Below are 18,039 nucleotides of genomic sequence, written 5' to 3' on the forward strand. Positions count from 1 at the left end.
CAAAAAATTCTCTTAGAAATACCTCTGTGTGCTTAATGCTTTATTGTGAAATGGTCACTAAATATTTGCCAAAGGTAGCAATATTTATGTATAAATTGCTGATCTTTTTGTATTATATCATTAGACAAAACAATACTGGAGTCAGTGCTTGCTGACATGACAGTGAACTGAGTATAGCACTGTGTATCCTATCCAATGCACACAAAATTAGAGGACTTTAAAAGATAGTTTTTTCTAGTGATGTTCTCTTTTTCTTCCCCTAGAGTCTGTCTTTTGCCCATGACCATAATGAGTGAGCCACCCCTCTCTATCCTTATCTCTATTCCTGAGCCTTTTGATTCATTTTCTCCTTCCCAGCACTGGGGGGAAGGGGTGAGTGAACAGCTGCTGCTGTGTAGTAGTGCTCAGCTGCCCTCTGGGCTCAAACCACAACATTCCCTTTCATCCCTACTCCAAGCTTATACTAACAAACCACTGTCTCTGGAGGGAAAAATAGCCTATGAATCTCTGGATTGAAAATTACGAGCACCTGCCAGAAGCAGCACAGCGTATCTGGGGGCTGAGGGTGACTTTTCTCTCCAAATGTACTAAAGGTATGAACTCCTTTAAAAAAAATCTGGTGGACACTCGCTTATAAAAACAGACTAAAGCTTTAGCGCTTCCCATGGTGGGTGTAAGGAACTGAAGGAATTGATGCCTCATTCATCGACACAGAAAACCTCAAGGGCAAATTGTGTCTTTTGTGATCAGTCTAAGGAATGAATTATCTGCCTAGGGAAGTGCAGAGTGTATGGAAGGGTGCACAGCTCTGCTCCCTTCCAGTTGTGTAGCCAAATCCCTTAGATAACCCTTGAAGGGGAGAGACATAGACTGAGTAAAACCATATGTTTGGGTTAATGCCTACACTTTAACTTATGACTATAGCCTCGAAGAGCTAAAAGATGTAAACTGCTGACACCAGATGGAGCTAATGACTGGATAATTGCTGAAGAAACAAAAACTGAGGAAAAGGTAAACGTGGTAGGAAAAAATTGCGACCACGACTCAACTGGACAAAGGGGTTAATGTACCCCATTCCCCCTCAATACAAACACAGAACCCATGCTCCGTTTATGGAAATGAGTTCGTGTAATACTTGTCTCTCTTTGTCAGTATGCTAATCAGCTGATAATATGAAGTTAAAAGGCAACAGAAAACTTTGCTGTGTGTGCACCCACCACCCACAACTACTAGACCTGAGATAATGCTGGATCCTTGGGTGGCGATCTGGATTTCTTTGACTCTATTTCTCTCTTTTTCTTTTCTTTCCTTTCTTTTATTTCTTACAGACTTATAAAGAGACTACATTGCTTATTATCCTTTTCCAAGTTTAAGCCGTTTCCACCACAAGTAAAACATTTTAACCAGTCATTTGGTGTTGTTTCAGCCTTAATTTAACCCAAGGGGATCAGAGAATCTTTACAACTCTCTGGGCTCCCAGTCCAGGTCATGACAGGGTGGGGGGTTGCAGGGGCAGGGGAAGGAAGAGATTAATCTATAATTTTTTCCAAGATAAAAATACATAGCACCTGAAAAAGCTCAGTAGTACACTAAATAAAAACCCCACAAACCCCAGCACACATAGCCTCATCTTTAATAGGCAACAGGTCATACCAGTTATTTTCCAACATTTGCAGTGTATACATGGTATTCCAGCTGATATGGTGGACCTTTACTTAATCACTGTAAAGATATTACAGACCTGGTACTACCGTATGCAAGTCCTTTGGTTAAAACTTGGTTATTTTTGTTATTTGCTACTGGACCTTACTGCCAGTAGAAGCCAGTCCCACCAGGGAAGCCCTGAACCATATGCCAGTGCTTTTCACTCCTGCCTAATTCCGTGTACAATCTTGTTTCCTCTGCTCAGAAAATGACCTACATATGCAGTAAAAAGATGCTATCAGGAACACTACATATGCCACATTGAAATAGAGCCTTTAAAAAAAAAATACTACAGACATTTTGAGTACAAAGTAAGCGCTGAGCAGTAGGCTCACATTGTGAAGATGCAGCACGTACCAGCAAAGACAGGGGTCAGAGAGAAGACAAGGCACCTAACCAGTCAGGTCTCCACTGCGTTGCACACCTAGTAACAGAGTGCACGCACACACGGTAGTCCTAAGAAGTAACTGCTTTCACAAGGGCTGGGTAGCGTGTCCATTAAGTAACACCTAAGTCACACATTGAGGAAGAAAAAAAAAAACGCTAAAGAGCTGATCACTAATTGAGCACCATCTATTCTGCATGCTGAACAAGACAGGAGAATCTAATCATCCAGCTAATGATTGTGCGTTAAGATAGAGATCAACTCTGCACAAGCAAGCTTAATTCTGTCACTTCCTGAACTCTGCATAGCTTGAACAGCTTTCCTTCTACAGCTGGTACATAAAATGTTCTTGAAAAAGTGATCTGAACAGCACACCACCTGAAAACACCATGCCAACACCCATGTACATCAGCTGCATGCTTAAAACCTTCAGCATCCTCCGATGACAGGATAAACTGCTTCCACTGCAGATGGCAAAACGTTGAAACACGTGTGCCCAACCAGTTCAGACAACAAAGTGTAAATTGTAAAATGAGGACACTGGAGTGATTACAGTCTAAGAAAGAAGTGACTTCACAAACATAGCTATTTATTATTATCCCTCCTAGTCTTTATTACTTTTAGTCCCAGTGTTTACTCACTCTCCACCTCCCTTTCCATAGCAGACAGTTTTCAGTAGAATTAGCTCTCATCTATGGCTACGGCCAGCTCTAACCTTTGGTGTTTCAGTTATGGCCCGTCCCCAGATTTTGGTAGGACAAACCCAGCTTTCCTGCCAAGCATGCACACCACAGCAGCCAGCACAAACCTATGTTGACCCTCAATCCCATACCAAGTGTGGTTGGTCACACTACAGCACCAGGCTAAGGCCTTTAGCATTATCAGATGCAAAAGGTCCAAATACGCTTTGTACCAATGACATCTTTCCTAGCTAAGCCCATAAAAAGTGCCACTGAGCACATGTGATCCAATTTCCTAATCTTTGAATTTAGCCCACATTTGATGTAATGAATATCCATCCAAATGTCGCATTCCTGACGCTCTGGCTCAGCCAAATTCCTAAAGAGTCAGAGACACCAGCGCTGCTCAGGAACGGGGCAGCAGGGGTGTGTGTCTGGAAATGATGCCCATAACCTTGGTTTTAAGCCATTTTGCCTGAAGTTGTCATGAACTACGTATTTAGAAATTCAGATCTGAAAAGATCTAAGCATATGCTAAGCTCATGCTGAACACAGTTTTCTTTTTTTTGCATTCCCTGTATTTTGTATTTACCCTGCAGGGGGGAAGGGGAACATAACTGTTTCCAAACATAAAAATCTATTCCACATTTGCAGTAAGATGACTTGGCTTGTCCTTGAGAGAAGGTCTTTATTTTCCAGAAACATCTCCTGTAATTGCTGGGGAGAAAAGCAAGAGTTTTTCTGTCTCAAAACAGCTCGATGGAAAATGGTAAGAAACAGACAAGACAGGCAAGTGAGAGATGTTCATTTCAGCATAGATCCTGTGCTTTTCATCCTTGAAAATTTAACTGTAGCCCTTTATAAATCAGTCACAAAAAAAATGGCCATATTCTCACACAGACACAACACAGACCCACCCTGTACCAGCAAGGGCAGAACGAAGTCCCATAGGTAACTACCACTGCATCTACTCTTACAGCACCACAGTACTGCCCATAACACAGTAACACATTTATTAAATGTAAGCAAACAGATATTTCTGGAGTAGATCCCCTGATATGCAATTGGCAGAGAGCTACAGAGACCTCAAAAACAGAAAAAATTATACAGAGTTAAGAAGTTTTACTCGTTTGCATGTAAGAAAGCATTTCATAACATACACTATCATGCCCTTACATTTCAGCAGTTCGCACTGTCACTGAAGTATCACGTTACTGAGGGACCTCCTTACACCAACACTAGGAAGTTCTTGGCTCACTGTGGGCAGTAAAATGGTAGTCAGAGGGCTCCAGGAGAAGAAAGGGAATAAACTGGTTAAAAGTTCCACCAATTTCTTATGCCTTCATGAAATTATCCAGGCTCCCTCTGGTGGGGGATTTAATGTAAAGACTGTTGCATTTTGCTGTACGAGAACAGTTTTGAACCAGAACATTTTTTTCTTTTGTAAAATAAACCTTGTTAGGATTGGACTCTGTGATTCCTGGAGTCTCTTGTGATGCTTCAGACACAGCAATTTAAGGTAATTTGTTTCTGGTCATAAGCTCCATCACATAAAGAAGAGCAACCTTTAATAAAATGGAGAAAATAACATTTTTAAAATGTAAGTTAGTGTCCCTGTGCTCCAAAATCCTCAGAACATTTCTCAGTCCTTACTTCAGCTCTACAGAGCCCCAGCAGAACCACCATCTCTGTCCCCAATGTGGAAACAGGCCAAAGAGAGATCCCTCTCCCCAGACCACACAAGAGATCTACAGCTGTGTGAAAGAACAACCCCTAGCTCCCAATTTCCATTTTTAAGCCCCGAGTCTCACATCGCTCCGACAATACCAATGTCACTTATTTGCAACTCTGTAAGACAACTCCAACACGCCTATGTATCTCTCTACAAGACACACATACACAAGAATCAAGCAAACCATCCATCCCTTTTCTTCTCTCTTCCCCGTGAAGTTGTCAATGTAACCAGCTATGGGCCACAAAGAACCTGAGCAGCTTTCCAAACACAAAAAGACGTCAAATTTGATATTTTTAGTATCTACCACTAAACATATGTACTACATACTGCCATGAAAATATGTGTTCTGTCACCTCACAGTCAAATTTAGTTTTCTTGTCTCCTGAACATTTTAACAAATGTTACCAACATTCTACAGTCTGAAGTCCTGATTTTGAAAAAAAAGGAGAGGTAGCATTTAAAAATAAAAAACAACTACCCAACTTCAGGTAGGAAAACTTCACCCTGAAGATGTCCCTTACTGTACAGGAAAATCAGCATGAGCCTTCTCAAGGATGGAGTCAATTTTATTTCTGACAGTCCTTATTAACCCCTTTTTTTCCTTAATAAAACTACAGATTGCATCACACCAAGTGTGTCTATAAGAAGCCAGAGAATTCAAAAAAATATTCAATGGCTAAGAAACAGAACTTTGCTATGTAAAGGAAAACAAATCTAATCCTCAATTTGTCCTCATGCTTTTAGATAGGAAGAGCTGCAGCATCACAGTAAAAGATTTACTTCTCTCTTCTGATTTGTTGGGGGTTTTTATACACACTATAGTCCAAGGACTCTAAATAACCTCATACAGCCCATCTTGGATGATAAGTCAAATTACTGCCTGACAGGATGGCAGCTGAAGAACAGTGAAAATTCTGGGGATATTTAGGATAAAGTCGGCATAAAAGTCTCAAAAGGGAAACACTCCTCATCATTTTAAGTTATTTGGAACAACTATAAAGTTTTAGCAGAACCTACTGTTTGCAAGTTATGCAACACATATAAGAAGGTAGCCCAAGAACTGCAATTCGTGTTCAGTTTGCAAAGATTACTGTCTCATTTTTCCCCAAAAGCACTCCTTAGTGCCCGACGAAAAGCAAAGCTGTGCGGAGGTATTTACAGTTCAGAAAGACAGGCATGACCTCCTTCTCGCTCCTGACTACCCAGAGCCTCGTCAAATGCAAAGCTCACGGTGTTGAGCTGTTGACACTGACAGACCACCCTAAAGATAAACTGGTAGAAGGGATGCGAGACCGTTCTCCTCGTACAGGAAGCTGACGGCTCTCCCCAGCACGAGCTAGGACTACACCACCCGTAAGTAAAACCGAGGAGGGCAGGAACACACTCTCCCCCTTTCCGCACCCCGCCGCGACGGCCAGCAGACGCCTCTCCTGATCTCAGCTCACTTCTGCACTTCCCCCGCCTGCAGCCGAGCACTTCGAACCCCACGGGCCGATGTTCGCCTTTTGTTCGCGGGCTGCCTTACATAAACGTGCTGTGGACGGCCGGTTTTTAGGCTCGGTGAAACGTGCCTCCCGGGGTAGCTTCTCCCCCGCCGGGGCAAGAGCGGGGTGATCCCGGAAAGCCGGACTCGGACTGGGGGGGGGGGGCAACACGGGGTCGCGCCGCAGCGGCCGGGAGGGGAGCCCGTCGGGGCGGGCGGCACTCACCGATGCCCAGCCCCACCACCACGCGTCCCGCCAGCAGCGTCTCCTTGTCGCGGGCGGCGGCCAGCACGGCGGCCCCCGCCGTGAAGAGGCCGCTGGCCAGCAGGATGCAGGGCCGCCGGCCGCACAGCCCGTTGAGGACGCCGCCGGCCAGGGCGGAGAGGGCGGCGGCGCCCACCGTGCCGGAGACAAGCAGCTCCTGCCAGAGGGCGTCCAGGTTGAGCTCCCTCTTGAGGAGGAGCAGGGCCCCCGACACCACGCCGGTGTCGTAGCCGAAGAGGAAGCCCCCCAGGGCGGAGAAGACCGACACCACGTAGACGAAGCCGGGGGTCTCGTCCTGCTGGAACTGCCGTCGCGCCGCCCGCTCCAGCTCGCCGCCCGACGCCGCGCTGTTGAGGCTGGAGCACGACTCGGCGGCGATGAGGCTCCGCTCGCCCGCCGCCGCGCCCGAGCCGGCGGACCCGTCCGCCTGCCGCCGCCGCTTCTCGCCCATCAGGTTGCTCAGGCTCCGCAGCGTGTACTCCACATTGTCACTGGCCTTGCGGGACATGGGACGGCCGCGGGGGCTGCTGCCCCGGCCGGGGGAGGGCAGCGGGCTGAGGCGGGCGGCTGCCGGGCGACTCTGGCTAACAACGGCGGCGGCGGCTGCTGCTGCTGCTACGGCTGCTGCTGCTGCTGCTGCTGCGGCTGCTGCTGCTGGCGCCGCCTGTCCTCGCCTCGCCTCGCCTCGCCCCGCCCGCCCCTCCCGGGCCGCGCTCAGCCGGGTCGCATAGTGCCCCCGCCGCCAGACAGACTTGAAGGGAAGTTGCCCGCCGCGGCCGCCGCTCCCAGCGCCCAGGCGGAGCCGGAGGCGGAGGCGGGCGGGGACAGCGGCGAGCGCGGCCCTGCGGGCGCCAGGGGGCGGACCCGCCGCCCCGCCCCACCCCTGCTCCGCCGTGGCGCCCTGCACTGCGCAGGCGCCGCGCAGGCGCACTGAGCGCCGCGACGCCGCCCGCCCCGCCCGCTCGCCCCCACGGGCAGGGCTGGCGGGCCGCGGGGCTGGCGGGCCGCGGGAGAGGCGCCGGCAGGAAGGCGGGAGCCCCGGGCGGGTGGCGCCCTCCGCCAGCCCGGGGGGCAGCTCCCCCGGCCCGCCGCGGTGGCGGCGCTGGGGCGGGGTGTGTTCCTGCCGGGCAGCCCGGGTCTGTGCGGGTTGGCCGGCGTAGAACTCGCAGTTAATTTAATAACTGGATCGTTTGAACAGAGACAGCACCTAAAGTTCGCGTCTGCAGTTTTCCAAGGCGCTGGGTGACAAAAGGGAAAATTTCGACCGCTAGTTCGGAGAGGGACTGGCTTGTCACCGTGTCGAACAAGAGCCGGGAGCTTGTGAAGGAGAGCAGCGATTTGATCCTCCCACCGGGGACCGTCCTCGCGCGGGGGGCCGCACCCGCCGGCCACGGAGGCGCCCCCTGGCGGCGGGCGGCGGAGCCCCGCGGGTGCGATGCAAACGGTGCGGGAAAAGGGCGTCACATCGGGATGTTATTGTATATGTAATGGCTCATATTAAAGTAAACCTTCTGACTTGACCCTCATAAGGGGGCCAGCCAGTCGGTGGAGAATTTCGGTAACTGGCTGGATCGGTCCTTCCCAGCCCACACCTTCCGAGGAGTACTAGTCATAGCCACATCAACTGAAAAAATAGAAAAAGGAGCAAAGTCCAACGTGGCCAGCTGCACACAGCCTCTTTGGTGGTTTGCCTCTGCCTCAAAGCAAGCTGTGAAATGCTAATGCTGCAGTCCAGATAATCCCGACTAAATAAAATAGTGAGCTGTAGTTACTAAAATGAATTATGACAACAGTTGTTTATGTAGTTAATCCAGTTAGTGACAGATGTGGCAGTGGATTTATAAATACAGTAAGTCAGCTTCCATATTTGAGCATGTGAGAAGCCTGAACTAGGTAAAAATTAAAGACGTTAACATTCAGTTGGTTTTAATCAAGATTTGGATAACATGGCGTGATTGGCGCAGAGCATTCCTTATTCCTGTACAGACCGTTACAGTCCCACCCAGCACTAGAGCAAGAAACGGCTCCAGGTTACAGCACCAGTAACGAAGTTACATTGTGCTACAAGAAACTGCCCCCTCAGGTCCGGCAGCTCTCCACAAGCAGACTTGCTTACATTTCTACAACGCCATCTGGAGAGAGAGCTCTAATTTTCCAGAAGTCTCCAGACTTGCCTGACAGGCACAGCACTCAATACTTTTCCTATGTAAGCCCCAAATAAAAAAGATAGGACACAGTGCATTAAACAGAAAATATTCACACCAAACTCCTAGCCAGCTAGGAGTGCTTTCACAGAATATTGTCACAACAGCTGGCTGTCACAAAAACAACCTGTCTTTTTTAACAGCCATCTCAGAAGCTGGAGGCATTCTGTACATTACAGTTAATAGAGACTCAAGAGAGCTAACAAAAAGCGGTTGGTTTTTTTTCATTGATGGCCCAACACAATCACAAACAGGCATAATTTCTCATCAGATCATACTGGCAGGCTCCTCTCTTAAAAGGATTCCCTGAAGAAACGCAACAAAAAAGTTCAGCTGTGGGGCACGCTACACTGAAGACCGACTTCATGAGAAAGAGGCAGGATTTGTTCGGTTTGCATGTAGATTTTCATTATTGTGATCATCTCTCCGTAGTACTGAATTTCATGGTAAGAGATGACTTATAAATTATTTCACAGTAATGCAAAAGGTAGTAGGTATGATTAGTAATCATAAGACAAAGGCATCAGATCCAAAGAAGGATTTGGGTGGATTTTAGGCATGATATGCTTTCAAGAGATTAAAAGTTTAATTGAAACACTGTTTAGATTCACAGCACTGCCTCATTCTCTCCTTTAAGGTGTGTTTGCACAATCATTTGCCAGGTGATGTCATGAACTAGATCAAAGAACTTGTCTCCAGCTTTAAGAAACTTGATTTTTTGCGTTTCAGCGAGAGCAGGAATAATTACACTGCTTTTATATTGTTAAAACATGGCATACATCAGAAAATGTCTTCCAGAAAACTCCTGAGTGCTTTGTGCATGTGCCCAGAACTCCCCCAGACGTGAAGAGCTGGGAGTTAGCTCCTGTCTCTTTGTTGGCACTCACAAGCAGGTGGGTAAGTGCCTAAATCTCCTGGGGACTTATGTCCAGCTAATATACACAGTGAGATGCTGTAGGTCTTTTGTGTGATAGCCTCACGGTTGATAGCCGAGCCCAGGAAGCGGGAGGCCTGAATCACAGATTTGCTTCAGCCCAGGAGGATTCAAATCTCTCTCTCACCTCTCAAGAAGACTGTAGGCTAAATGGGGAAAAGGTGGATTCTTAAAGGAAATTGGGTTGCTGTGCAGACAGGAATGTAAGAGCCACAGGGTTAGACAGACAGTGAGGTAGAAAAGGATCTGACTTTCTAGCAGAAGGCGGCCCAGCCTTGTCAGTGCTGGTTATATTCTTTACATGAAGCCGTGGTTGCATTAAAAAAAGAGAATAATACAAGGAGCAAATCCCCAAACCAAGAATTCCTCACTTCTCAGTCAGTGCTGTAGGGGTAGGCATGAGGGCTTTAGCCTCATACAGTCTTTAGCAATACAGTGTGAAACCTCTTGTGTTTTAGGCTCCTAAACTCTTTTCTTGTTCATTAGTGTTATGATTCCTTAAACTCTGATAAGCAACCTGCGCTGATACATTATTTTGCCATAAGCAGAATTGCTATGTAAGTTGAGAAATACCACTGCACTGGGCTGAGGGAAATCACCTAGCATAATACACAAAAAAAAAAAAAAAAATCAGCAAACTGTTTATAATAGTCGCTTATGTAATGTCTGAAACCTTGGAAGAGCACTGATAGTATTGTCAAAACCTTTTCTTTCAAGTTAGGTTTATGTGCAGTTCTCAAGGTTCAGAAACCTTTTCTCTACACAGAATTATGCATTATCATTTTGCCAAGGAATATGGTTAGCTGCCACTTTATGCAAAAAGTATTTATTCCCTCTAACAAGACACAAACCGTGATCCTGTATCACACTAGTTTGTCTAGTTTGCAAATATATATTGGTAATATATGGTTCGGACTATAAGGAATGCTCTACTTTAAAAAAGAAAAACAGGAACTGTAAATAGGAGTTTAACACAGGAAACAATTTGACGTAAGCTGTGTATTGCCTTAAAACTTCCTTTTGTTCCAAAATTCATCCTGTTCTTGTATGGTCTCCTTGGAAAGAAGACACTTGAATACATCCGTTGTTTTCTAATCACTGTATAACATTCCTTCTCCAGCCATTTTCACTATCCTGACAGAGTCGTTTTGTTCATTTATCTGAATGTATCTATCTCTTAGCTCTCAAAGCAGTTTTAGTTGTTTGTAATCCTTCCAGTGTTTGCTTTGGGTTCTTCTTTATACATACAGATCCTGATTAGATGCTATTCCAATATCCCAAGCACAAATACAGGCTGGACAATGAGTGGATTGAGAGCACTCTGCGGAGAAGGACTTCGAGGTATTAGTGGATGAAAAACTATGAGCCAGCAATGTGCACTCACAGCCCAGAAAGCCAACGGTATCCCGGGCTGCATCAAGAGAAGTGCGGCCAGCAGGTCAAGGGAGGGGATTCTCTGCCTCTAGTTCACTCTCATGAGACCCCACCTGCAGGGCTGTATCCAGCTCTGGGGCCCTCAACACAAGAAGGACAGGAACCTGCTTGAGCAGGTCCAGAGGAGGGACACGAAGATGATCAGGGGGCTGGAGCACCTCCCTTATAAGGACAGGCTGAGAGAGTTGGGGTTGTTCAGCCTGGAGAAGAGAAGGCTCTGGGGAGACCTTAGAGCAGTCTTCCAGTACTTAAAGGGGGCTACAGGAAAGATGGGGAGGGACTCTTCATCAGGGAGTGTAGGGATAGGATGAGGGGTAATGGTTTTAAACTGAAAGAGGGTAGATTTAGATTGGATATAAGGAAGAAGTTCTTTACTGTGAGGGTGGTGAGGCACTGGCACAGGTTGTCCAGAGAAGCTGTGGCTGCCCCCTCCCTGGCAGTGTTCAAGGCCAGGCTGGACGGGGCTCTGAGCAACCTGGGCTAGTGGAAGGTGTCCCTGCCCATGGCAGGGGGGTTGGAAACAGATGATTTTTACAGTCTGTTCCAACCCAAACCACTCTATGATTCTGTGATTCTATGATCTCAATAAAAGTTACCCGTCATATACACAAGCTCTTCTTGATTGGACACTGTTATGTAGGACTTTAACTCCTAGCTGTCCTAGTCTGCAGGGTGACTTTTAGCCAATTGTTTACCTTCTACCTTTGTTATCTGAATCTGTAAACTGGGACAACACTATTGACCTCCTCTGTAAAATCCTTTCAAAGTGAAAGTAACGTCATAATTTATTAGTAAGGAACCTACTGGCACCATACATTTAATCCTACTGGTCAAGTGTTAAGAGGTAAATTGCTTAACAAGTAGAAAGAGTTGCAGTATTAGCACTGGAAAAGGGTGTGGATGACGGTGACTGCAGACAGAAGCTGACAAAACTGTGGGATGACGCTTTCCTTTCCTGACAGGCAGAACTGGCAGCAGTACAGCTAAGGTTGCCTAAGACTTCACACGACAGGCTGTTTCAATCCCAGGTAACTTTACCAAAGTAATCTTCTGAGCTCACATTTTGCATAACTGCTCTCCCTCTCATGCTAAATATATGAATTCCAGCAAACCCACTTCAAACCCATTGAAAATGCAATTGTAAGAAACACGTGGTTTTTGAAGTTAAATTTTTCTCTCTATTTTTAAGATCTTGCTTTTTCATGCTTTAGAGCAGGGACTCGATTTTTGGCAGGAGAACAGTTCCTTTCTGCCTTTGGCTGTCAGAAGAAAGATCTAACGAGATTTGACTGAAACAGAATCTCTGCTAGAGTCAGCAGCAACGTGTGTGAGAGCGTGCTGCTAAATCCAAGGGTGCCCTGAGCAGGTCTGCAGCCACTGAACTGATAACTGCGCACTAACCTCTGTGTAGGTGTCCAGAGGTGAGATTTGAGCAGCCCATTTAGATGCATTGCTTTAAAAATCAGGGCCCTGCACATGCTGAAAGCCAGTGGTAGTGCAAAGTGGGGAGGAGGGAGACTTTTATTATTGTACAGTTTGGAATTTTTACATTCATGTACTTGAAAAGATGGTTTGCCATGCTACAGTCCTTATCAAGTCATTATTAGCCTGTAAAAATTATAATTGCTTAGTTAAAACACCTAGCAGCATAAAAATCAAGGACTTGGCAAAACACTACCCACAAGATACTGGGGAAACACTGCTCTTGATACACCGTTTCCTCAAACAAACATATGCCAACACAGAGCTGTTTGCCTGTCTGCCAGACAGAAACCTCCTTAAGTGCTGCAGATAAACCCAGAAGAACAACAGGTCATCTCTCAGTCAGCTCTGATTCTTGGCATCAGAGTAACCCTCTCTTCCAACACCTAGTATCTGGTGTATATGAAAGACATACGCAGGAAGAGAACCAAGTGCAAACCCATCAGTTTTAGCCCAAACGCCCACAATTCTATTGTTCACTAAACAAATTTGATTTATGAGAGTCCATTTCTCTAAAAGGTGGACAGGACTTCTAAACCAAATCCTTCTACAGATTATGTAAAACCAGCACATCAGTTGTCCATCATTTAATGAAATAAAACCACCAAATAAATCAGAAAGGCTTTGAAGCTTATGTGTGACTACACGCTATTCTGTATCCCTAGAAAAGTAACGGCTGACCCAGCATGAGTTCACGACTTTATAAGCTGTTGCCTCATCAAAACAAAATCTTAGCGTCAAATTAAAGTCGCAAGGAGTGGAAACCATATGTTTTAAGCAGCAGGTTGAAAGCTGGCTTTGCTGTCAGCCCTGACATTGCTTTGCCTCTGAGCAGAACACTACACAGAAGTGCTTTATCCAAGGCTGCAAAGGAAGCTGGAAACTGGGAGGAATTCAGTTAGTGACTAATTAAGTTGGTTGTACCCTCTGGATCTGACAGATGGTGAATCCATCATAACTTGTTGGTGGTTTTTTGGAGATAACTGTACAATGAGGGATAAGCAAGTCTGAAAAGGAAATTGGGCCACGTGAATTCCCTGTGCAAAGGCAAAATACGCACAGAGAGTGCCTGAAGTTGACTGATACATGCCAGGACATCATCCTGGCACATGGAGCATGAAAGCCAGCACTTTCCATGGCTGGGAAAGAGGATGGAGCAGCAAGCTGGGACTTTTATCCTTGCTTATTTTTTTCTGTATCTATACTTCAGAATGTCTATTTCCACCAGTGTAGATGGACATCTTTTTAAAATCTATTTTGTTAGGCTGTGAGTATTAAAATCTGCTACATTTTTTAAATAGGTCCTCTGTGAAATGTTTTATGGTACTTCGTCTAGAAATTTTAACAAATTCCCTGACAAGCATCACACCTGCCACAGTGATAATTTCAAGTATAATATTAAACCCTCATGAAAATTGCATTAATAGTGATTCTTGACCCCTTCAAAGCAATTGATATGAGTATGTGCTAATCTCATGGGAAGATTAATGCCATCAGTAGGAAGTGTTGAACAGTCACTGATACTCATCACAAAGTAATGCCACTGATATTTAAAAAGCCTCTGTGTTCAGTGAGGACTCTTGCTCACAATCTGACACTACCACGTGGTCCTGGATATATCTAGGAGGCACTTCTGATGGTACTCTAGGTGACAGAGTCAGGTTGGGATCTCTTTCTAGAAGCTTTCCAAGGTTCCAAGCTGCTTTCACTAATGATGGAAAAATTGTGCACATGCTTCCTCCTACAGCTACAAATTATATGCCTAAATAAGGCAGATTTGATCCCATCCCATTTTTGCTTGCATCAAAAAGGCAGTCAGGCAGAGGCTTCCCTCAGGTGCCTGTACACGGATGCACAGCACCTGGCAATAAGGAGGAGCAGCTGCACTGCCAGGCAGGGTTGCAGAGTCTCTGCTATCAGTTACAGAGTGGAGTGGTGCACATGGCTGGAACGTGGCCATACAGGATATTTAGGAAGGACAGGCAGAGAAGAGAAGGGGGTGTCATGCTTTATGTTAAGTTGCTCCTTACGCAGTGCCTCAGTATCAAACTGGAGACATGCCTGCTGAGAGTTTCTGGGTCAAGATCAGAGTGAGAAGGAACCTGGAGGATGTTGTGATAGGTGTGTGCCACAGACTGCAGGCTATGAGGAGGCAGGGCCTGAGGCTTTCTGCAAGCTGGAAGTCTCCCACTTGGAGACCTTGTCTTCGCTGGAGATTTCAGCTACCCACTTGTCTGCTGGAAGAGCAGTGTAGCATTAGGCAGGCAATCCAGGGGGTTCTTAGAGTGCAGTGGTGACATTTTCCTAACTCAAAAGAAAGAGGGGGGGCAGTCACTGCCTTCTGCTTAACACTGGCTTAACCTCCTGCTGAGGAGCAGTGAAGAAGTGGGGGTGAGAGTGGTCACAGAGGATGGCTTGTGCTGCAGCAGCCACGAGGTGACAGATGCAGAGGAGAGCCAGGAAGGTGAGCAACATCGTTAGGACTCTGGGTGAGCAGCCTTATTCAGGAAATAGCCTGTGGGAAGCAGCCGTGAAGGGGAAGAGTCCCCAGAAGAAACAATTGGTGTTTAAAGAGAACTTACTGAGAGATCATGCATGAACTATCCCCTTGTGCAGGAGCACAGGAAACTTCAGCTGACAGCCCATTTGGCTAGGCAAGAACCATCCTAATAAACTAAAATATGGACAGGGAATATACAGGAAGCAGAAGCAGGAGCAAAAAGCACTGCTCAGGCACTTAGGGGTAAAATCAGGGAGGCTAAAGCCCAGCTGAAACTAAAATTAGTGAGGGACGTAAAGGGTAGTAAGGTAAAAAGAGATAACTACAGGTATAACATGGGTCTGTAGGTGGATGGGAGAGACAACATGGTGACAGACAATACTGAAAAGGCTGAAGTAATCAGCACCTTCTTTTGCACCAGTTGTCACATGTGAATTGTGCTCCCTGGCCTTTGCACGTATCAGCACAGGCTGAGAAGGGCATTGGGGGAGCAGCAGTTAGGGACCACTGAGACAACCTGAAGTGCTAAGGCTTGGACAATAGGCCCAAGCCAGAGTTGACCTATAGATGAATCCTGTATATTTTATAACTGATAACCATTGTACTAAACATATGTATCTTGGATATATCCTTATCTTTCCTTGTGTGTAGGCAAGATAACAGTGTCACAGAGACAGCTGTCTGGCCCTGTGACCTGGTGTGTGACCTTGCTCATAAATCAATTAGATAAGCTGGGAAACTCCCTTAGCTTCTCCCCTGAGCCCTGGCCAGGCTCTGGGAGAATCTAACGTGAGAATTATTTCCGCTCAAAACAAAGGTGCCAGCTATTCTGGCTAGCTGATTTTTAGGTAGATAAGGCTGGACTCACTCACAGCAACTTTGGAAGCCTCGCCTATGGGTGGACTGCATAAGATTTCCCACTTGCAGGAAAAGGTTCTCTGAATCCTCGCTGTAACTAGGGCTCCCCAAAAACTGCGGATCTCGGTGATGGTAAAGTATGCAAGTGGTGATGTATCTTTTCTTAATCACTATTTTCTCTCAGGTAGTAATGATTTGATGCATTACCCTGTATTTTCCTATTTGTTTAATTGCAGTATTCTGTCTTTTCTTACTGTACGTTTTCTGTATTATTCTGTTACATTATTTAGTTATTTTAAGTAAAATATGCCTGCTCTTTTCACTCTGGTGTCTGACTTTAATTGGTATCCCTAATCAGCAAAACACTTGTGTGCATTCAGACCTCCAGAGGCAGGTGGTGGTCACTCAAGAGCATCAATATTGCTGGCCAGTGTCATTGCAGGGTCACTGTCTATCATTTACAGAAAATCATGGCAAGTAGGAGGGGACCCTGAGGACTGCAAGAAGGTTAACATTACACATATTTTTAAAATAAAGGCAACAAGAAGGATACAAGGATCTGTAGGTCAGCCTGATTGATCCCCCAGGAGAAGATGGTATCTGACTGTGCCCAGAGATGCTGACGCAGGTCACCTGGTGCTGTGGTGGAGCCCAAGCTCACCTGTGCCAGGTGGCACCTGTGCTGAGCTCCCCACGTCTCATTCATGCTGGAAGCCTTGGTGTAGGCAGCCTTGAGATGTGTCTTAATGTGGAGAACCACTCAGTGCAGAGTGCTGAGCTGCTGGAGCTGCCCCTGGCAGGTTACATGAGAGGCTCATTTCTGCTCCATACAGACACCCAGGGTGCTATGGTCACCAGGCCACCAGGTTGTTCCTTGTTATCCCAGGGAGTGCAGGAGCGTCCTGGATAAGAAGACAGCTTTGCCCTCCATGCAAGTGGTGTTCATTCAGCACCAAGAGTGCATGTGGCACGAGTGGTGCTGGGACCACGCTGGAAGACTGTGTGAGGCAGAGAACCGTAACTGGTGCAGCCATGTTCATACTGCCTGCTGGGAATGGTCTGGGAGGAACCCATCCCCAACCTTTCCCAGGCTTTGTCTCAGGTCCAGTTGGTTTGCTCCAAAACGGAGTCTGGAGTGAACTGAAATTTTGCTCTTTGGCCTATTAGAACTCAGCACTTGAGTTCACTCACTAGTACTTTTATTTAGCAGAGGAGAAGACCCTCTGTGCTGAGTACACAGGGAGCTGTAGTTCCTGCCCCAGCACTTCTGCTTACATGCTTAAAGCAGATGGTGTGACTACCCACCCTTGATGTAGCCAACTGGACGTGCTGCCTGTACTAAAGCATTTACTGCAGAAAACAATTACAGAGATAAATATAAGGTTACAGAAAGCAACTTAAGGTATTGTCAGTAGAGAATAAAGCAATATACATTTTATGTGTTAATATAAAATATACAAGGTAATAAGAATAGTTTAGTATATTCAGCCTTCCTGTAAGACATTAGCAATGCACTTTAGGATACTCATGGCCTCTAGCTCTGACAGTGACACATGTAGGTGACACTAAGTGTGCAGTTAACACAGAAATGGCAAGTACCTACTGCTAATCAACAGTACCGGTAGCCTGAATACATCCTAGGGGAACACAGCCAAACAGCTCACATGGAGGTATGTAAATGTAAGGGCTTGGGGAGATAACAGAACACATTTAAGGATTGCATCTTGAGTTGTGCAATGAGACTGATACTCTTCACAAGACCATGAGACTGTAAACATATTAAGAAAGTGTGAATGTTTTGACTCCACTGAACTGTGTGTGCTTACTGTCAGCACTGAAGAGGACTAAACTTACATTTTACTTGTTGCAGTTCTGCAGCTGTAGAATTCTTATGATAACTTTCAGAGGAAAACACCTAATAGAAAAGTGGGACCTTAACTGGCATATATTTTTCTAATTTTCTGTATTTTTCTAACAGTAAACAGGTGGAACATCTCTAAGTGAACAAGAACTGCTCAAGGAACACAAATTTGGTGAATGTTAGCACTGTTATCAAAAGTACAGTTCTGTGAGCAATGGGGTGGTTATTGCTCAGGACCAATGGCAATGAGGAACTGTTGTCACTTTATTCTTACACTCAGCTCTCCAAAACTGGCAATTAATGTAGTTAGTATTGATAGCACTGTGGTAGACAACATAAAATAAGAGAAGGAAGAAAAGGAGAGAAATAGAAGAAGATAAAAACAGCAGAGGAAGCAAAAATCTTGAAGTATAGTAGGAGAAAGTCAGATTCAAACAAATAAATAGTCTTGCGGGCTTTTGGAAACTTTCAAGTAGTGAAGACAGAGAAAAAGAGACAGGAAAAAAAAGACATG

At 45.9% G+C, this 18,039-nt stretch overlaps 1 protein-coding gene across 1 annotated transcript in view; it reads right to left on the minus strand.

Moving 5' to 3' along the window:
- Positions 1-6,979, minus strand: part of SLC2A13 (solute carrier family 2 member 13) — a 165,763-nt gene extending 158,784 nt beyond the window's left edge. The window contains exon 1 of the mRNA XM_074903291.1: positions 6,214-6,979. Coding sequence (XP_074759392.1) covers positions 6,214-6,760 — 547 coding nt within the window. The 5' untranslated portion in view covers positions 6,761-6,979. The remainder of the gene's footprint in view (positions 1-6,213) is intronic.
- Between the last annotated feature and the right edge of the window lie 11,060 nt (positions 6,980-18,039).

This window comes from Athene noctua, chromosome 3 (assembly GCF_965140245.1).
Source record: "Athene noctua chromosome 3, bAthNoc1.hap1.1, whole genome shotgun sequence".
Classification (NCBI taxonomy): domain Eukaryota; kingdom Metazoa; phylum Chordata; class Aves; order Strigiformes; family Strigidae; genus Athene; species Athene noctua.